A 22270-nucleotide genomic window follows, 5' to 3' on the forward strand; every position below is an offset into this window, starting at 1 on the left:
GAAAAACAAACATGCATATATAAAAAGAGCTTCAGCTGAGTTACTTCCAATTTATGAAAACATATATAACATAGGTTCACTAAATCTAGTGAAAACTCATTGGTGAGAACTTAGCGAACAATCTGTAAGTTTCATATGTGTTTGATCTAGGATTTATTCCTTAGAGTAGTCCTTGGGATTGTGTTTTGTGTTAGACAGATACAGTCTGAGAAATAGAATTATTTTTATAGTCACAGACTCATAAAAGAAATAGAGCACTTGTATTTGTTTGTTTGTTTGTTTCTAATGAGCTAATGAGTTCAGCTAATGAGTTACCAATGCAATAAGGAACTGTATTTCAGGTATAGATACATCTCAGTTACTCATCCACTGCAAACCTTGTACATCAACTTTTCATATAAAACCAAACCAAGATTATTTTTAAAGTTTCATTTATATTTGCATCACTATATTAATATGCATAATGCATTCTATTTATCAATGTTTTCTTTATCAGAATTACTGAAATCTTAGACTAGAATATGAACAAGTATATTCAAGACAAATAAAATAAAGAGCCTTTAAGTAAGTGAATTCTCCATCTGCTTTTGCCTAATATGTATAAAGAAAAAAAAAAGTATAAAAGAATAACGTTCAAAAGTATCTTAACTGTTGTCCTACCATAATGTTTATATATCTTCTTGAGCACTTTTAGCAGAGGCATTAATTTTCAAACTATTAACATCAAACTATCAAAACAGGTTTCCAGCATGTTTTCAATAAAATTCAACTAGCTGTATAAGTTATCAAAATAAATACCGTGATTATAGTCCATAGGCAATGAGTTGAAAAAAATTATTTTTAAGACTAAAGATTATGATCCTGTTCAAATACAAAGCAAACATTATATCACATGAAAGAAGAAGAAGAAAAAAAAAAAAAAAAAAAAAAAAAAGAAAACTGTCTCAAATCCCAATAAAGTTTAGTCTGGTAAACGAAATTGAGATAATGCTTTAATAAAGCTTTTAAATACCTTTAAAAAGCTATGAAATTAATTCACTAGACATGAGGTCTAGTATCTTCATGTTATACTTTGAGCTACAGATGTGGTGCTTTGTTATAGCCAGGATATCAAAAAGCAGGATGTAGGTTACATCTATACTGTAGGCTGTCTGCTAAGAAGACCATACTGAGTAGTCCCAGTTTTAGGAAAACTCAAGGGAAAGAACAGTGTCAGTCAAAAGAGTAGAGTATACTGTACCTGTCCACGCTAAGGGCACAGAGATTAAGGACTGTGATTCCCACTGATGCCTTCTGTATAAAGGGGAGGAATTTGCAAAGAAACTGTCCAAATTCAGTATCTCCAAAAGGCCACTGCTGAGCCAGGAGCTAAAGAGAAGATACAAAACAAGCAGAATGTTTAAACAATAGATTAGCAAGTACGTAACAATCGTAATTCTTTCTTGTCTTAGACACAATCAGTGTAACCTCGAAATTTCCATACTTCAAACATATCCTTAATATTGAGAGAGTCTGGGAAATAACTGCTGCTGTAGAGGCAGAGAGGGTGAAAATTTAAGTGTTGAACTTCTACACTTGCATTGTTAAAGGATCTTTTATTGATGTGCTTCAGCCACCAATACCAAACAGTGAAAATCTAACTCAGCCCTGTCATAAATGTTTGTGATTACTATGGCCCAGAACCAAGGATTCAAAGTATAATTCATAGTTCATAATGAAATACCTCAGAGCCAAATTCCCATGCTTGCATGCAAGTAGATTCTTGTCATTGTAAATGTACCGCCATGTAACTCATGTCAGTAGACACTGCCAGATTGTTAAGTGTGTGGAGGAAATAGTGTACACGCACAATTTCTTCCGTATTATGTTCTAAAGGACTAGCTTCATACATGCGGGCTGTACTACCATGCAACAAAAAGGCATGCATTTGGAAAGATGTGAATGAGTGGCTGGGGTTTAGATCAGTATTTCCAAGGAAGCATTAACAAAACAAATATGAAAACATTTATTTCTGCGAATAATTGTAAAATATTAGTGTGTAAGCAGTAATCTTTCTAGGTGTAACTATTAATGTGTTGAACAAAATACAGGATACGAAATGACTTACGGTAGTTAAAATGGAAGATTATATTCAATGTAAGTAAATTTAATAGGAAAAAAATATGAAGTCCATACACACTAAGCTCTAGCTTGGTTAATTCCATTCAGGAAAGGGATCTTATAGTCACCATAAAGAGTTCCTTTGAAAATTGACGTATCCTTCCCCTTTTGGTGAGGAGGTCACTCTTGCTCTACCTTTTTTTAATCTTCTCCTCTAAGTCTCTGCTGTTGAGCCTTTGTCAGGGGTAGGATACAAAATAAGAGGTATGATGAGCAATTTGTGTGACATAGCCCAGCAGTTCTTATGCTATTACCAACTTTTATTAAAGTGGTGATGTAGTAGAAAACATTAGATTTAAAATGAAAATACCAATTCTTGAGCTAGACACGTAACTTTGTCAACATCTTGGAGGATGTTGTATCCCATAGATAGGCAGGGATCCAATTTTTCAAGGCAATACACAGTAATTATAATTTATCTTATTGGATGATTAATTTGTTATTAGTGGTGTGCATTCATCTTTTGATTTATATGAAGTGTTACTGAACAACGGCTAGAACACAGAATATTTTGATGGTACCTTTTCAGTTTGTAGATGTTTTTGTTTGCTTCAGAGGACAATAGCGAATGATACACTATGGAGTAGCAATTAGAAGCCAAACACAAGCTTCTGAAAGCTTCTGAAACCTAATTCTGTTGAAATTTTGAAGATATTTAGATCCAGACCAGGGAAGGTTTATATAGAACTTTTTTCAGTGTTATAGAACTAAAATAGATTGCAACATCTCAACAGTTTTATTTTCCAGTGCATGAGACAGTGATAAACTGGTGGCACGGCTATCATTTCCAATAAAAACAGTATGTGTGATGTGCCAGATTCCAGCTATCCCTGGGCAAAAGCACGAAATGGAAAACAGAGAGCAAGGATCCCCACTTACCTACACAAATGTGCAGGAACTGACCCCATTGCTTTCTGCATGGAAAAATTAGTTGGGCTCTTTCAAAAATAAAGAACAAAACCCATGTATCATATATTTTTTAACCTTTTTGCAATTAAAACTGAGCAAAGATTATACTTTTCAGAGTATAATTAAATCAATAGGAATTTTGACTCTACTGAGTTCACTTTCTTGCAGATCTATTCTCAGGCCATTTTCATACTTGGGCAGACTTTATTACAATCAGTTTGCATTTTGAAAGTTATCTTTGCAGACAGAAGGACTAGGAAATTTTCTCAGTAGAAGCTTAGGGTCTGGAACGTGGTTGTCTAGTAAAAGTGGGTGGATTCTGTCTGCAGAATTAGAAAAAACAACAACTTTTGGTCCTAGCTCAGGACTGTAGTATTCAAAATAAACATTTTATTACTATTTAAATTATTCTTAAATTGAAATATAAGAATAATCACAACCTTTAACAATATAAATGTTACTGTTAAAGTTCACATATGTCTGTATCTCACTGAAGGTAGGAATTACCTTTCTGCTTTTTCACAGCATGAGATTTTCAGAGCATTCAGATGCAGAGTGCAGGATGTTTAATGCTGAAGCAAGCTAATACTCACTGAAAGCTGAGTTTCTAGGAATTGAACTTCTCTTTAGAGTCAGTCCTCATCTGCATTTTGACATCTCTTGTTTGTACCCATTCACCACAATGCCAAAGTACATGTGCTTTTTGTAGTCTTTCTTTTTTGTTTGTTTGTTTGTTTGTTTTCCCCAAATACTACCTTAAAAATCCTGGAATCTGCTATCTACAACATGCTGTATAAGTTTCTCTAGGGCCAAATGCATATTGGTATTTGATCACCTGTATTTCAGGACAGATTTTAGCAATTCATAACTTTCAGTCAACTATGAACCAAACTTATGTGTATGACTGCTAGTTAAATAGGAAAGGCATTATCCACTAGGCATTATGTTTTTACTTGATTATTTTTTCTCTTTAGTTGAATACTAAAATGAGATTTCTAAAAATTAGCCATAGGATCAATCCAAATCTGTCTACTCGCTATTTGAGAGTGATACAATATAAATGTTCCATTTGCTCTTGTTCTGTTGCTGTTTCTTGTTGTATGTTTTCTAGCATACTGAGAATTCTTTCCTTCTTCAAGAAGAACTGAGAAACTTATTTATCATCAAGACCCCAGCAGACAGAATGCAAGCATCTTTGCAATGGTATTCCAGTTTAGGACAATCGTATTTAATGTAAGCAAATCCCTCTTGTGCCAGAGGCTAGTTAGTGGATCACCAGAATTGGTGATTAAACTATTGTCTGTAGCTTCAGTAATAAAGGTAATGAAATTATGAAATTATGAAATTATTTCAATGAAATACATTGAAAGCTCCAGCAAAATTATTTTCTGGATAGATCTGCAATATTATAACAAGTGTTTCATGGCATATTTTTGCCTTTTGCCAAGAGCTCTTGCATGAGGCTTTATTTTATGTCAGGGGCTACAGAAAAGCTGTTGGAGAAAGAAAGGCCAGTCTGAATCCAAGGGGGTTCTCCAACCCATTCTTATCATGTGGAATTTCAGTTTCAGATTCTCAACAGTCAGTAATCATATGGTGTCTGAGTTTGGGTACAGTCAGAATAGTTTTCAGGCACCACTGGGTGAAGGCTAAATTAGAAGTGGCACTGCCAAGGGAAAGAGGCCTCAGCAGGCTTTTACCAATTGCCTATGCCAAGCAGAGCCCCAAAACTGATTTATCATTACAAATCACAATCTAAGAGGCACGAGAAAGACCACCACCTCTTCACTTGTGTGCACTGACTGTGATTGTAGCATATACTCAGCAATAGAAATGAACAAGCACTTTGTACTGACTGTGAAACTCTTACTACAAAGCAAATATTAGCTTCAAAAAGAAAAGTGTTGTACTTGAAAAAGGTTCACTTAGTCATTACTTCTCACAGGGAAGCTTTATCACAGTTTCAGCATGTACACATCTTCCCCGCACCCCAGGAAGCTCTCCTTTTTTTAAGATGAAAAGTATTTTATTCCTTTTGTTTCTTACACTTTTCCACTAATTGAAGTACCATCAGTACCAAATCATCAGACATTCTTTTCAAGTTGATTTTAATCAAAATCACTAGGATCAGGATTAAGTTATTTGATTTTTAAGATTAACTTTGCAAACATTTCCATGGGTATACTCCATTATCATTCAACATCAGCTATGCATTCATTACTTCCCTTTGGATCAGGTGCCAGTTTTTTCTCCAGGAGATATTTTTAGTCAGCAAATCTTATCCCGTCTGTGGTTTTACTAATTTTATATCAAAACAAGTCCATTGCCCTCTGTTCTACCCTAGCAGGATACAGAAACTTCAGAGGGAAATATCACATTCATTCTGTATGAAAAAGTGGGCACAGAAGCTCAACTGAAGCTCAATCAGTCCTGATTTACTTAGGCACAAGATAAAAACTGGGACTACTGTCTGTCCTCTTCAAGTGTGTTTGCATGTTTTTAATATCCAGACAAAATGGGGATAAAATCCTAGAAGATTACATTTTCTCCGAAGCCACAGGGATGGGAGGAATCAGGCTGATTATCCTAACCTGCATCCTAGTTCTCCATGGCTTGGTCAAATGGATTCTGCTTTTGCAACCCCACTCTAAAAATCTCTGAAGTTTCAAAATAAGACGTGGCAAAGGAAATACACTTTTTCCCATGTGTAGTTGCAAATGTGTATTTCATAAGGTTCAGCTGTGGTGCAATTCATGAGCGGGAAGAGTGTAGTCAACAGCATATTCTTACACTGAAATCAGAAACCAAACTTTCAAGGTTCTACCATCAGTCTTGAAAAAACTCAGTAAGTGACTAGAAAGCTACAGCTTCCTTGAGCATCCCCTGGTCTCTGCTCCTTTATATGGACTCTCTGCCCTGACTCTGCAGCTTGAAACAAACAAGACAGCAGTGCTGAGAACATTCCTTTGCAATGATTTTTAAATGTCACTCAGTTGATTTTATTCTACTGCTGCTGCTATTTTCTAACCCCCATTAGTATTCTAGCTGATGTACAAAACACAGATAAAGTCCCACTGTGCATCTCAAGCAATTTATATATAGTTTAAAAGAGAGAATGTTATAATCTAACCACATGAGCATTCACCAGTACATGCTCATATGCATCCACAGTGCTTATCTATTTCTAGGCTGATACTGTGTGTGTACAGGCAGATGATGACCCTGGAGCTCAGCCCAAAATAGATGGACTGGGTTGGTGCTGGATAGGAAATGTCTCTGAGCTGCTCTCTGAAAACTGCTTTGGTTCAACAACTACATGTTAGGACGTCGTCTCTCCCTGCCACATGGCACTGAGGATGAAAGCAAAGATTTTATTATACCTTCCTCTTCCTGCTCTTATCTCATGCTAGTGCTCTAGAGTCTTCCTCTTTTTCCTCTATCTGCTTGGAACCATTGCTGTGCCGGCACAGAAGATCTGCTTCCCAGAAACTTTTTCATACAGGTAGTACTTGCCCCCATACAGGATATATCTCTGAGTTTCATGGCCTTTAGGTGTTCAGTGATTCTGACGGCACCACTCTGGCAGTCAGGGTTTCGTCTCTGTCTTCAGCGGGACAAACAGAAATACCTTCTTTATTCTCTAAGTTCAGTTCATTCTGTTCAGTGATGGACACCAAACCAGCAGATTGCTGGTTGTTTATATAACTTCTAGTTGTATAAGTTACCATTGCCTGCTAACTGTGGAGTTACAAAATCAGTGTATTCCTGGGTGATTTTGTTGCCTTGCAATATAGCACAGAATGAAAGACAAGAGAAATTACTCTTTGTCAGATCCCATGGGGTTTTGTTTTTCAGGCAAGTTTCCTGTAGGAGATGTTGAGCTTTGGAAGTGCGGCTGTGTCTTAAATTATCATCTACACTTATGTAGGCCCTTGCAAAGTACATCTGCTTCAAGGCATGAACCAAATATGTTACCCGCTGTTTTGGTTGGAATTCAGGTAGAATCTGACTGAACACAAAAGTGTCCAAGGTCTGTGACACTGACTTGGCTGCATTAAGTGACAAAAGATGGTAATTGTGACTGAAGCATTCCTTCTGTCTCCAATCTGTGAGACCAGTTAGAAAGAGGTGGGTTCAGTCTCCCGTTTGTTGCATTTTAATTGTGGTATTTTGATTCAGTGACTCAACCAGAATCATTCTGTCCCCATGAAACCTCACAGTACAAGAATTCACTCCATACTTTCAAGTCTTTCTCATCTTCCCGCAAACCCTGTATCGTAAAGAGAACTGAATTGCAGGACAATACTCATCCATTTCTTTCTTGGGACCCACAGACTGTTGCTCACCCCACATGCATGACTCAGCTCTGCTCCACCATTTTGCTGGCACAGAGAGCTGCAAGGGTGAAAGGAGAGAGAAGAGTGCCTGTCTCTAAGTATTCCTTCCCTTCCCACTGCTGGAGTGAAAAGCCTCAACTTTGGGAAGGGCATTGAGTAGAGGAACACAGCAAACAGGGCAAGCCTCTGTAAAACAGGGCACAAGACCAACACTGGGTATATCAAGGTGACTCAATAGTTCAAACTTCTGCAGACTTTGGTATCACTTAGTAGTTTGCTTATACTTAGGATCATGATACTGCCACGTTCCAGAAGGCACGTGACATCTCTTCAACTGTTCTTTGCAGGAAATATATCCCTAGTTTTGCTACAGCCAACAGCTGCCCTCTTTCTACTGTCTGAGTGGATAGAAGTCTGTCTGTCTGTTTTCTGGAAGGAAGAAATGTTAAGTAGGGATGCGGGAATAGCATCAAAAACATTTTTTCCTCTGAATTGCCCTATCACAGCTTTTTCGGTTCATCTTTTCCTGCTGAGTAAAATGGGCAGTCATTTTCTCCCACTTAGGCAGCTTGGGAAAGGATTGTAGAGTTTTACACAAGAAAAAATATATTATACATTAAGAGATCCTGAAAGTTAAGGAAACAAATGCCCTGGTTTTGAAGCAGAATGTTCTGTCTCAGCTAACAGCTGAAAACTACAAACCCTAAGTTTTACATTCTCTTTAAAATGTTTATATTTATTACAAAAATATACTTAGCAGCCAAGCATTCCTGACATCTCCCTGTGGTATTTTTGCTGTTTACAAAGTAGGATTAAGTTTTTTTTTTTTTTTTGTTTTTGTTTTTGTTTTTGTTTTTGTTTTTGTTTTTCCTTGTTTTGTGGTGGTGGCTAACTTCCCCCCCATTTAGGTAGACTATTTTTCAAGCTGTGCAGCTCTTTTTCAGGCAAATGAGCTGCAAGGTGTGTTTATGTGCACAAAATATTTGTCCCTGGACAAAATATTGCTTTTCTTATTCTTCAACCTTTGTTGTCTTCTTTGTGTTGCTAAAAGAGGGTGACAGTATTGCTATGAAATTACAGCAGAATTGGTAAACCCTGGATATGCACAGTCAAAATGATTCTTTGTTTTCTGTAGAATTTAGCTGATTGAAAAATGACCAGAGTGATCATACCAAAATATTCTGTTAAACCTACAGTCCCTAGTTACTGTACAGTATTACAGATCCACAGAACAGCAAGACAGGCACAAGATGTGAAATTGAAGTAGAGGGAGGAGTTGCTTGTGCATTGAAAGGAATATATATTCTCCCACAGTCTCCAGGCTGTCCATTTACATATTGGACAGCCATTACTTAATGGCAGAGTGGATTTTGAATGGAGACCTAGAATATAAAACCTTCCTTACCTCCTACCTTGGAGTGCATGATAGACACATTCTACTAGGAAGCTGTAGTCTGCAAATGCAGAGAACAGATTCCTCGTACGCTTACACTTGCCCCTTCCCTCTTCCATTTTGGGTGATTTGTGCCTCCAGGACACAGCAATCAATAATTGTGCTACCTCTAGGTTTCTTTAATGTATGATCGCTACATGGGGACATACACCCAAACCATAGTTCATGTTCTCAGCAAGTAATATTGATTTCTGCATCACACCAGGCTACCGATACATGTCTTTGTGGAATCACTGCCAAGAATTCAGCAAAAGCTAGAATGCAGTTAGGTTGGTGGCTGCAGAGTTTCCTACTAGTGTTTATGCATAATTGAGAGATACATACTACACATGGGACAAATTTTGTTTGTAAAGGTGGGTTTCTCTTCTAAGTAGGCTTAACTTCATATGTGCTGTAGGCTTGGCCCTATATTCCCTCGGCACAAAAGTATAACTACTGTGGGTGTCACTTGCTCAATTAGTCTACATGATCGTTCCTCAAGTGTTTCTTTATCAACCTTGTTTATATATATTATTAATTCTGACAGTGAAGGCAATCAGATACATCAACTTGTGATCTAGAAGAGATGGGTCTAAAACTTAAGCCTTTGCTCTGGTGTTGAAAAATGTTAATGACTAGAAATGCCTCAGCTAAGTCTTCCTTTATGGAAGAACAAATGGCTGGAAATGCTTGCTTACTGCAAGCTGATTTCTACATTTAGCTTTATAATGTTCAAGGTGGACTACTCAGATGTAGATGCTGTTGTAACTGTTGTAAACATGAACACCAAAAAAAAGTACCTTAGGCCCCTAAAGAAAACACCATTGTGTTGAGTTGTTTGAGCAGCGGACACTAACACCTTTTTATTCTTGGTAGGTGTCTCTCGCTTTGTATCAGTAAAATAATTAGGGAAAAGTTTGTTAATCACATTTAAAGAAACAGGTTAAAAACTGGGCTAATTTGCTTCATCTTTTTTTTTTTTTTTTTAATAATACAATGACTCAAGGAGTTAATAATAAGATGTGAGGTGATATAATTAACATCAATCCTATGTAAGTCATTTTTTTCAATAAACAGAACTTACTTAAATATTTTCTTTAAATTGCATTAAAATGGAAGCAGAGATAGCTCAAGGCTTCCCAATAATATCTTTAAAGCTGAACTTTGCCATTCCAAAGGTGAGAGCCTGGGCCTAGAGTGTTTCTTGCTCCACAACCTCAGGAAACTTTCTGTTTCAGAAACAGGAGAGCTTTTGTGTTCTGCCACCTGATTCTAGAAAAGGAGATATGAAACCTCTCTCTCCTTCAGTGCCTTAGCCCTACCTCTACAGCACCATGAAACATTAGAATTGTATTTCCTAGTCTTCTTTTTACTGAAAAGAAGTAATTCTCACTGATATGAAGGCTTCATTATTTGACATCATGAATATCTGAGATGTATATGTTTTACGTTGACGAAACTATTTGGGTCTAGGTGTTATAAATGACATTAAAATGAAATTGTCTTAGAACGAGTTGTTCAGTCCATTAAGGCTAGATTTATAATTGGCACCCTTCCTGTAAAACTCAATTTGTTACAATTTTTAATATTGATTTGATCCTACAAGTGAATATACTAGAGGTAATTAAGCCTGATGGGACTTTAATACATTCAGAATATCTTCAAAGAAGGCTAGTGATTATTGCTAACATCTCAATCCATTTAACAAATTGCTAAGGGGAATCCACCATATAATTACAGTAATTCACAAAAGGAAGTGGGAATTTTTGAATCTACTGTACAGTGAAGAAATTATAAAAATGTCAAACACCTGTGACCACATCTTTATCTGAAATAATTTTTTTTTTTTTCTCCCCAGTGTCACATCATTGTTAATTGTGTAAATGTTTAACTTAATCATGGATTCAGTCCTCCTGGGACCTTACATTTTCAATTACTATAATCTTATAACTCCCTCTTTTTAAAGATCTGTGAAATGGATATGAATATCAGTAATATTAACTACTTCTCTCCTGAGAGTTGTTTCAAATAGTTAAAGCCACCTTATGTTTCAATTATACATATTTCCGATATTACACTCTACTTCCATAGTATTACAAGTTTTGATGTATAGGATGTGGCCATCTTAACACTATATATATATATATGTATATATTTTTAACATGCAAATGATTGCTTGCTTTAATCTGATTCTGATTTTAGAGCTGTTCTATCCTCCTCAAAATGAAGATCAGATCTGTAAGGTTTTGTTTGACACCATTTATTTATACAGGATATTAATATATTACTCAAAATGAGGCTGATTCTGAAGCTAAAAGAATGTTTTAAAATAAAGTTCAAAACTAAGCATATAGAATACTTAAGAAATTACGATTTAAAATACAGTGGAAAGTGTTTTTTTGTTTTGTTTTGTTTAGTTTTGTTTTTTTTTTTTTGTTTTTTTGTTTTTTTCTTGAAAGACTGTCATTTCCACTTTCAAATGGTTTTAATATTTCCAGTGGCCATCTTTCAGATTGTCACTCAACAAGGGGAGCTAAATGGTGCCACAGATTTTAGGATCCCTTGAGATATAAACAGGAATGCCATCTAACAGACTTTTAAATTAGCTTCTAATGTAAGTAGACACATTATTGAATGGTTAATATGAAAAATGTACTACAAATAGTAACTTCATTTATTAGCAGAAGTAAAAGCATTCCATTATAAATGCTACAGATGCTTCCTTGTTTCAAAATACATACAGCTAACCCTATACAGCAAGGTGGTTGTATATGATAATTTCTAAGAAAACAATTTTTTAGGTTCAAGCTGTCAAAAAGTACTAAAAGCCAATCTTTCAGTTCTGCCTTCTTGCATGTGGGAGTTGACATACGTTGATGTTAAAGGGCTGTGGTTTCATTCACAGCCTTTAATTATCAAATACTTCTCTGCAGTCCAGGAAGATATTTTGTTATAGTCTATGGGGTCATGTGGTTTGTAGAGAGCTATTCAGGACCACAGTTTGTCATATAAGATACAGCAGTGAACCTATGGGAGGCAAAGGATTATCAGAAGATTAATTGGGAAAAAAAAATCGAAGTAAAGGGAATATAAAAAAAAATAAAGGCAAAATTAATTCCATATTTCCAGTCCTCTTTCAATGTGAAGAAGCAGCAGAGCTCTTGAAAGGCAAGAAAAAAACTGTGTAGTGAGAATACTTGTTCTTTCCCAAACTTAGGTTGGAAAAAAAACATAGACCATTTTTTCTTGGAAGTTTCTTTTCAGAAATTCCACCAGGAATAAGAACACTACCCTAGCAAATATCCATAAAGACATTGGGATAATTTCCCTGGGAGGAAACAGTAATGCATTGTGGGAGATGTAGTCCAGGTTATGACTCCAATTCACTAAGGATAATGAAAACATGCAGAATCCCAGTCCCCTGTCCCACAAGGCATCTCACAGCTATGAAAGACACAGGGGAATGTCAAACCAGGTAAAGGCTAATGCACACATAAACTGGATAATACAAAATATTTTACTTGTGCTATCTTCAATTGAATATTGAATTTTCCAGATGAAATATTGAAAAGTAGAAACTAACATTTCCATTAAATCACGTGTGTTATTATTCACAGTCTTTCTCCTAGTTTCAAATTCATATTTTGTTAAAACCAGTTAAAGTTAACAGATTTATCTGTAATTTATACTACTGTAAGATCAGAATCGGGTACTGCATGTTACCACAGATTATATGCCTCTGTACAAATGACATATATGCACATATATATATTTTTAATTGGTTAATGAATTCAAGTTATTACGATCTTGTTGTGTCAACGCTTGCATTAGAATGCAGGTCAAGTTATGATGTCAATAGTTATAATATATACATACAAAATACTTCTTTTCAATTCACCGTTTCTTTAATTTAAAAATCCGTTTTGAAACCAGACAACACTAATTATTATGAAGTCATGCATTAATATGCTTTGTTTTAAATATATGTCATTAAAAATTAAGTCTCTAGAATTTTTAAGGGCCAAAATGTGAGGAATGTTTTGTTTTTCATTATACTCCTTAGTGTTTTATTTACTGTCAGCAGTGCCTTAAGTTTTTTACGAAAGAAAAAAAAAAGAAAAAAGTTATAATATCCTATCAGCTATGGACTTGTGTATAATCCACAAGGATACACATAGAAGCTTACAAAATTCTTTGATGACTTTCTAAAACAAGTTAATATCTTTGAGGCAGATATATTCAAAAAGTACTCAGTTCTGTTCACTCAAACCTGTCCTGGAATCATGCAAGTTACACTGACAAACATATATTGCATTAGAAAAACCTATGTTTACTTTAAGTTTTTGTTTGATTAAAATACAAAATAAAACTGGGACAGAATTGATGAGAAGCCTTTTAATGCTTTGAGAGATTCAGATTAAATTTGTTATTTCAAAAATGTTCTGTGATATAATTAACCTTACTAACCCTGGAATAATACTGGAAATCTGCTACTTATGAGTGTTAAATTAAAACCTTAACTCTCAGTGTAACTGACATAGTCACTCTCCACAAAGTCATAACATGAAGCTTGCTGATCACAGAGAGTATTTTCTGTAAAAACATAAAGTAAGGATAGGATATTCCAAAAATAGCAACTAATCCAATGCTTTATGTCTGTCAAGAAAGAGAACAGTCTATAAAAAGTCTACTCTCACAATTTGTTTTGCTAACTATAGTAGCTATAATAAATGAAAAGTTCCTTGAAATACCCAAGGCTATGCTTCGGTTAAGAGCTAGGAGCTACATTGTCATTAAAGGAAGATTTTTTTTCTTTATGGAGGTGACACCTGAGAGCAAGGATTTGGTTGCAGAGCAAAAGTGAGATGTACTTTTTTTAAGCAGAGTATTCATTGACAAAATGCACTACTTAGACAAAGAAATAACCACAGTGAACAAGTAAGGAAATTGCAAGTGAAATGTATTGTTGTTGCATCCTACCTTGTACACATTGATAGGAATATCAATGACAATATAGATAAGGTCTCCTAGTGCCAGACTGGCTATCAGTGCATTTGGGCCATTCCTCATACACTTGTTCTGGTAAATGATCCTCAGCAGAGTTGCATTCCCGACCATTCCAACGATGAAAATAGCACAAGATACTGCCGTGTTAATGTATTTAAAAGTTTCAGCAATCTTAGTCTGCTGGGAGCATTTGACAGATTGGTTGATTACCAGGGGCCGTCTGGTGGTGAGGAGCATGCTAGAGTCAATCCCTGAGAAAGTGGGAAGGTAGTTTCCCAGATCACTCCGGTTGGCAGCATCTCCATCAGAGCTGTCACTGAGGACAAATCCCAAAACCAGCAGCAGCAAAGAAACTTTTAAACACAAGGCTTCCATCCCGAAGTCCCAAATGAGCAAATTCAGTGAGAGTTTTTTTCAGTATCTCAGTGAGATACTTCTCACTTCTTCACCTGCAGAGAAAAACAATAAGGAAAAACAAATAAATAAATAAAAAAGAAACAGAATCAGTAGACCCAGCAGGGTAACACATCCTGCTTCTCACTTAGGAAGAAAGCTATTTGGATGTAATTTCTACAACACATGTATATAAACACACACTTATAATCATTGTGCTACTCTGAAATCTAGATTACCCGCATCCATTAACTCTGACAAAATGCAAACACCAATGATACTCTGCGGGATCCTTTAATTTCAGACAGAACCTGTGCATGAAACAACACAAAGGGGTAGATGAAGTTCTGCTTTAAAATACAGTCTTGCAAGAAAAGTATACCAGCAAAGGGAGGCCTTGGAGACTGCTGTATATTTTAACTAAAATAAAGTATGTTCTAAAAAGTAAGGCAACAACACGGCATTAGTAATTCAAGGTACTACATTTGTTAATTTTTGAGTTTTTGATATATTGCAATGAGGCTTTATATTATTTTTCTCTGGCTTTATAATAACCTGGATTTCAAATGAAGACTGATAATACATTTATATCAAGTCAAATTTTGGACTGGATTCAAAGTCCCTAGACATTATGAGGAAGACTTTTATAGTCTCAGGGTAAACATTTGACCACGTATGTCAATTTATTGCAATAAAAATAAGTCTTTGATTCCTGAATAATGTCATTGCTGCTCATGTTGCAGTCCTTATCCATGGCAAAGTTAATTATAAAAAAAATAAATAAGCTTTTTTAAAGACAAAAAGCTAGTTGGTTTAGTATTCTAAGTGATACATTTCCAGATAGGAAGGAAGACAGTAGCATTCCGCCCGTGTGACTGTCTGTGTGCAGCCCCGGAGCTGCTGGTCACTGCAGCAGGGGGCAGGTAGCACCTCCAGTGAAACCTTCCTGAGGTGCAAGCCAAGGAGGACACTCTCAAGTCCAATTCCTTGAAGCCTCAGTCTAATTTAGAATAAAGATTTTTACATGGCTCATATCTGCAAAGCAGGACAAAATGCTACAGCATTGCCAAAAAAAAAAAAAAAAAAAAAAAAAAAAAAAAGTAGAAAGTCTAGTAATTTTAACTTTCTGATTTCTAGGGACTCACATGAAGCAATTGGGAGGATCCCTTTTAATAAATGAATCCTAATTTCATTCCCTATGGGGCTATTAATTCAGAGTTTATAGCAAAAAATTTCCAAGAGAAAGAACGTGGTAGACAATTTACTGATAGTAGTTCTGGATGCAGCCACACTATAAATATTTGCTACTTCTGTTGTGTGTCATCTGTAAAAGTGTGTGTGCCCCTCTATACAGCAGCATATACAAAGTTATGTCTGAGTATTCCTGCTTGGTGTGTAGGGTGCTATCTCTCACAGACCTGTCATCCAAATTTAGTCTTCTATCTTGGTGTATCTGAGATAGTGATCTGACCAGCTGCGAGTACCTGTGCACTTGATTTTAAAGTTTAATCAGACAGCAAATCCTTCTTTCCTAAAAGCCAGGTACAATGATATCTCAGGGCAGTTAGCAATAGTTAGTGTGATCTGAGTGCTTTTTGCTTTAGAATTCTAAGTCATATCAGAAATAACAGGCATGTTTTACTGCAACTCTTTTCAGGCACGTATCAGTGCTTTTATTATTTACTATAGCTGCTGTTCCCCAATTCACATGGAAAAACTGAATCAGTAGTGATTTAAATGACATTTCCATGTTTGTACTTGCCCAAGTAAATGTGATACAGCTACGGACTGAACCGACAGCTCTCACTGCAAAGACCCACAGCTTTGGTCGCTATTAGTATCATCCTTATTTAATGATGTTTTCCTGTGAAAACTTAATATCTACATCACATTTGAACATGGTGGTAGCATGGCAATGGTGCAGCCAGCATGCAAAGCTAGGAACAGCACCACCAGCTGCCATCTCTTCCATCTCCCAAAAGAAACTTTCCCATAAGAAGCAAAACTACAACTGTCTTTTTATATAATGATTTCTAAGCCGCTTTCCTACACATTCCTGGCAAATCCTTCATTTGCCTGGGCGTATTCTCCAAGGGTGCATACGGCTACAGAGTACGCACAGCTACCAGGCGGCCTGCCCTAAGTGCAGGGGCTGTGGGTGCCCGCAGCTCGCCCCAGTCCTCCCCGAGGCGCGGAGGGGACCCGCGGGAGGCTGCTGTGGGGGAGCAGGGAACAGAACCGCGGGGACAAACCGGTGACAGCCCCTGCCCGGGTCACCGCGGAGCAGTAGGAAAGAGGAACCAAAACGTAAGCGGCAACCGGTGTGCCCGAAAGGCAGCTGCGGAGCCTGAGCAGGGCACGGGCGCTGCTTTGGCGGCACGGGGCTGCCTGGGGCGCCTCCCGCTGCCGCCGGGGTGATGCTCCCCGCTGCCGCCAGGACATCAGCCCCGACACGGACCTGGCGAGGCAGGGCAGCGTGCGGAGCTCATCGACGGGATCCACACGCTGAGCTGCGTTTCCTACCGGAGAGCCCAAGCTCTCTCCCTCTCTGCCCCCTTCCCTCGTCCACGCCGGCAGCCGGGCGGCCGCAGCAGCCGCTCGCCGTTACCTGCCCTTACCGGGTGCTGGCGGCCGGGGTCAGGGCTGGGGCTGGGACCGGGGCCACTGGTGCGGGGCGCCGCGCACTCACCCCAAGCGTGCCTCCACCGCCGGCTCCGCGCTCATGCTGCGCCTGCTGCTCCGGCGGCAGCTGCCGGGAATTGCCGCCGAGCGGCTTTTCCTGGGATGGTCTTCCCCGAGCCTCTGACTGGGTGGGATGGAAATCTCCACCTCCGCTCAATCGGTAGCGGTAGACGGAGCAGGGGAGAAGGCAGAGCGTCCTCGCTTCTCTGCCCCCTCCCCCAATTAAAACAAGCCTCCAGCCCGAGCGGAGCCCCTGCCAACGTTAAACACAAAGGCTGCCTCCCGGGCACGGGGGAACACTGAGCTCTTTAACTGTTTCCTCTCTGAAGCGGAGCTTAACGACTTCGCTGGACTCGGTAGGGCAACAGCCTTTGGGAATCCATCCCCTACTGCAGCTGCCTCCTGACAGCAAGTAAGGTTCATGCAAAGGTTGTGTGTCTGATTGAATCAGACGACTTAACAGCCACAAGCAGAGCGGGGGAAAATATCCCACGACTAAATACACAGCTTTTGCGTTTCATTTTCCCTGGACTTGGTCAGGATTATGTTTCCACGACGATCAGTAAAACTGGATATGTAAGAGTTTCAGAAACTCTGGATCTCGGGGTGGCATTTGCTGTGCTCCATCCAGGACACACCTCGTTAACACCTTTTATTTTTCAAGACCAAAAATGCACGTACAAAAATAATAAAATCGTAGCATTTTCTGTCATTCATATGTTTCTTACTACTGTTCTTTTGCTAAGGTAGTGGTACAGAAAAGTTACTCAGAAAAAGTGAAAGTTCTGTTAAAGTTAACAATCTTTCTTGTTTACTCATATACCAGAGAGTGCAGTTTGTAGTGGAAACAGTTTCAAGATCCCTTCACGCTAACAAGTTTAAGAAATTTTCGGTCCCTTTGTTGAAACTTTTCAAGATCCTCATTTCATGGCAAGTTTCCATCTGGCTGTAACACAGAAATAATTTTCTAAACATATCTGGGCTTCTTTTGAATCCAAAAAGGCAATCTTCCTAAATATGATATAAAAATACGTGATCCTAAAAGAAAAAGAACAGCCTGAAAAGAACAATAGAAAATGTGATGCCCAGTGGCCTGCAGAGTTAAGATATTTGGCCATAAATCATGTAAGAAATTGTTTAGGCTTTCTGAGTACTGCATAGTTAGAAGAATGTTTCTGTAGACATTCCTTTAAATTATCTGTTAAACCTTGAATTAAAAAAAAAAAAAAAAAAAAAAAAGGAAAAGAAAAAAAAAAAGAAAAAGCATCTGAAAGCATCTTGATCAACTGGAACAGCAATACTTTATTTGTTCTAGAAAGCCATCTCAATTAAATGTGTCAAGACACAAGATCTTTGAAGGAATGTAAATGTTCAAGCTGAGAATCACAGGAAGCCCACTGCTTGCAAATCAGTAGAAAAGTTTAATTCAAAGCTTCACGTTGCCTTGAAGTTGAATAAGTGCTGACAAGCCACTGAATTGTCCATATGCTATTAATAAAAGATATTTTAAAATTCTTTACAGTTTGGTCATAGATGCTTAGCATCAATGATATGCTTTGTCAAGAATCATGTGTATGCTAATTTATTGGAAAAACTGTTAAAGAACTAGAAAGGGTGTAGTTAAAGATCATGCACGTTTTATGGAGTGCTTTTTTGAGGAAATTCTTGAATCTGTAATATATATTCTCCAGACATTCTTAACACCCCGTTCCCTTCCTTGGATCATTTTACCTCTATGTCCAAAAAACTAGAATCACTTACTCAACAAAATGAAAATATTTGACTTTCAAACACATATTTTTCCTTCCAATTCATAATTCCATTAATTTGGAAGGTTTACATCATATATTCAGACACTGACATGCCTAGCTACATTTACTATTAAATGGTATAATAAAATTTACTAATGCTGTTAAAGATAACTTTTAAAATATGAAAAAAGAGAGCTATTTATTACCACTGTGAATTCCTCTGTTATTGCCAACCCACATAAGTGGTATTAATTATTAGAAATTACTGAATTGCTCATGGCGGTTCTGTATTCTTTGTTGTTGTTTTTGTTGCTTATTTATTAATTAGGCCTTTGTTCTATCTTTAATCTTGTCAGGTGTCTAAAACTGAGTTAAATTCCTGTCTTAAACTGAGTTAAATTCAGAAGTTGTTCCTGACAATTTTTTTTTTTTTTAACTGTGTTCAGGAAGCAACACAAAAAAGGAATTTATTATATATGAACTATCCAAAAGCTGCAGTTGCAAATGCAGTTGACCTCAGCTACCAAGAAAAGTGTCCTAACGCAGTTGTTTACACCGATATATTTTTAGGTACCAGAAACACTTTCACCGTTGTTGTAGGACTGCTATCCTGTGCATGCATTCTTTTATGGAAGAGCTCTTGACTGGTGTCTCTCTCTTCCAGAATCAGTGCAATGGGTGTTTCCTGACCTCTTCTCTTCTGTCTCTTCGACAAACTACTCAGCTTGTCTTGCATAACTGCAAAGATTGAGGGTAAGGGCAACATACTAGTCTTGTTACACAGTAACCCCTTTTATTTCTGTTTTAAGGATACTGGGTTTTGCATCTGGAGTCGTTCTTCAAGACGACTCCATTTGAAAGCTAATAATGTTCCTGAACAACTTGAGTTTTAGAAAGGAATGCCTTATAACAAGGGTTATTTGACAAATGAACCTAATGCTGCAGTGCTTCTTATACAACTAACCTCAGAGGCAATAAGAGATGATCTTTGGCTATATTTGGATGAATTAGTTTTATTTAATTGAAATGCATCTCCTCAGATTCAAAGTAAGTTAAAATAAAATATCTGGCAGAAAGCAGTACAGAAGATGGAGCCAGACTCTTCTCAGGGGTGTTCAGTGACAGAATAGGAGGCAATGGGCACAAACTGAAATAGCAGAAATTTAATTTAAGAGTAATAAAAAGCTCTTTCACAACCAGGATGATCAAACAGTAGAGCAGGTTGTCCAGAGAGGTTGTGGAATCTTCATCCTCGGAGCTTTCCAGAACACAATTGGACTCAGTCCTGAGCAACTTGCTTGAGGGGACCCTGTTCAGAGCAGGGGGTTGTACTAGTTGATCTCCAGGAGTCTCTTCCAAACCACAGTGGCTCTGCAATTAAGTGACTCTGTGACTCTGTGATTCAGATGAAACTTCCATTTTGTCCAAGGTATTTTGACTCAAACTTTAGAATTAAAGTGTTCAGAATACTTTGAGTTATAATGTTTCTATTGGAAAATGTTACAGCATTGAATATTGTCCAAAAGAATAATGCGTGAAGTTCACTGAAATATATAGCAAAGAGTGTATTTCTTTAAAGTTATCTCTACATATAATTTTTTCTACTCTTTTGAGGCCAAGATGTCAGAGTTATTGACTGCAGAGAGCATCTGGGGATCTTCAGCTGTTCTCATTATTTGTCCCCATTGTTTCAGGCAAGGGGACACTTCCCCACTGTGCATAGGGGGGACTCATGTCAGTGTTCCTTAAATCTGTGTCCTCCATCTTGTCCCTTTTTAGACATAATCCATAGTTTCTGTTTAAATTTCTGTATATGTGGAAAACTTCACTTATAAAATATGAAAAATATTGTTTGAAATTAATATTCTTACTCTATTGAAAGTTATACCAATTGAATAGAGCTTTTCCATGATCCAGCTGCAGTGGGGCATCACTGTTCTGCCTCTTTGTTTTTGCTTTTCTTACCATTTGTGAACTGTAAAATGTTAAAACAGCCATGCCAGGTCAGACCATCTAGTCCCATATCCTCTGCCTCTGACAGTGGCCAGCAGAGGATGACTAATGAAGAACAGCAGGATAGCAGTATTTTCCCAAAGTGTTCTCTCAGTGCCAAGTGAATGATCCACAGCCAAAGGTAGGTGGTGCTTTGGTGTCCAGAAGCCTTGATAGATTAATAGATTTTATGCTGTTTAGCTCCAAATCCAATCCATTGATTGACCACATGCATTTCTCCTTACTAATAGTTCAGATAAATTGCCTTAAGGCCACTGATCAAAGTACTTCCACCTTTACTTTACACTTAAAGACTATTCACTAAAGATGATTTTATTAATGTTCTTAAGAATAGGCATTAATATCCTGAAGTAGAAAGATCTATGAATAGAATATATGAACATTAAGAGGGATGTCATCCTACTGAGACACTGAAATTAGCTATGAGATAAGGGAGTTCAAGCAGCCTGCTACAAAGAGAACAGGTTTTAACGGTAATAAATAAAAAGAATTTTACATAGAAAACTAAATATGCAGGGAAAAAAAAAAAAGAAAAAAGAATACATAAAGACTAGGAAAATACAGACATGGCATACAAGATGCCTATTACATAATTTTGCAATGATATAAAGACAAAGCAAAGTGTTTTAAAGAACACAAAAAGGGGGGGAATAGATTAGAAAATCTTTTGTAACTTATTTTAGTTCACATAAGCAAGTTTCAATCCACATTAGCAAATGTGAGCCTGTGCAGAACACACGTTCTGTGACAGAGGAATGCTATTCTGCTGCCAGACTCTTCTTTTATTATCTTAAACACTAATAAAATTATCTAGATAAGATAGTGAGATATTAGAATGCCATTTCATCTTAATCTAAATAAGGTTACAATTATTTCTATTGGCTACTCGGCTGTGAAGCTGTTTTTCATGGAAAACCCTGACTCATCTCACTTATTTCTAATATCTCAAAGTTATCTAATTTTTTATTAGCCTAACAAGAGCTGAGTTGAAATGAGCTGTGTGTACATTTACCGTGATACACTAAACTACTGCCATTGTATTATTCAGCATTCATTGCATAATGGTTATAATATAATAGTCGATATATTATCTTACAATAAGTGTTACACTTAGGCTTATCTACAGACTTACCACTAAGTGACAAATCTACAAACTTTTGCATGTTTTGACAGATGAAGTGCATGTTCTGTAACTCAGTTATAGGATAAAAAACTTTTCAAATTATCAAGGTTTCTGGAAAAGGTTAAACCATTCTTTTTTGATATCTAGGAAAACATTCTTTATTGGAAACTGAAGCACACATTTAGGTAATTATGATACCATTAAGACAATGCAAGTAGAAAAATATAGGCTTGTAATTCTTGAGAAAGAGTAGCTCTGTAGATTTTGGTAATAAAACTCTTCCAGCCCTCCAAGAATGGTCCTGTTTTTTATGTTCATGCAAGTGGAGTATTCTCTTTGTTTGCTTTGACAATACAGCCAGCTCTATCCTGTGTTTAGAGGGGCTGGGTTAAGATACGTTTGGCTTCATGGAAATAGGGTTGTTATGATGTGCTGTCATCTGTCATCATGGCCCTTGTGTGAG

General features: G+C 37.2%; 1 protein-coding gene across 1 annotated transcript in view; it reads right to left on the reverse strand.

Moving 5' to 3' along the window:
* EDNRA (endothelin receptor type A) overlaps nucleotides 1-17191 on the reverse strand; it is a 34291-nt gene extending 17100 nt beyond the window's left edge. Inside the window, exons 1-3 of the mRNA XM_035323889.1 lie at nucleotides 16928-17191; nucleotides 13819-14294; nucleotides 1241-1368 (exon numbers count right to left, since the gene is read on the reverse strand). Of these exons, the coding sequence (XP_035179780.1) occupies nucleotides 1241-1368; nucleotides 13819-14220 (530 nt within the window). The 5' untranslated portion in view covers nucleotides 14221-14294; nucleotides 16928-17191. The remainder of the gene's footprint in view (nucleotides 1-1240; nucleotides 1369-13818; nucleotides 14295-16927) is intronic.
* Nucleotides 17192-22270: the final 5079 nt, after the last annotated feature.

Source organism: Oxyura jamaicensis, chromosome 4, assembly GCF_011077185.1.
Source record: "Oxyura jamaicensis isolate SHBP4307 breed ruddy duck chromosome 4, BPBGC_Ojam_1.0, whole genome shotgun sequence".
Lineage (NCBI taxonomy): Eukaryota > Metazoa > Chordata > Aves > Anseriformes > Anatidae > Oxyura > Oxyura jamaicensis.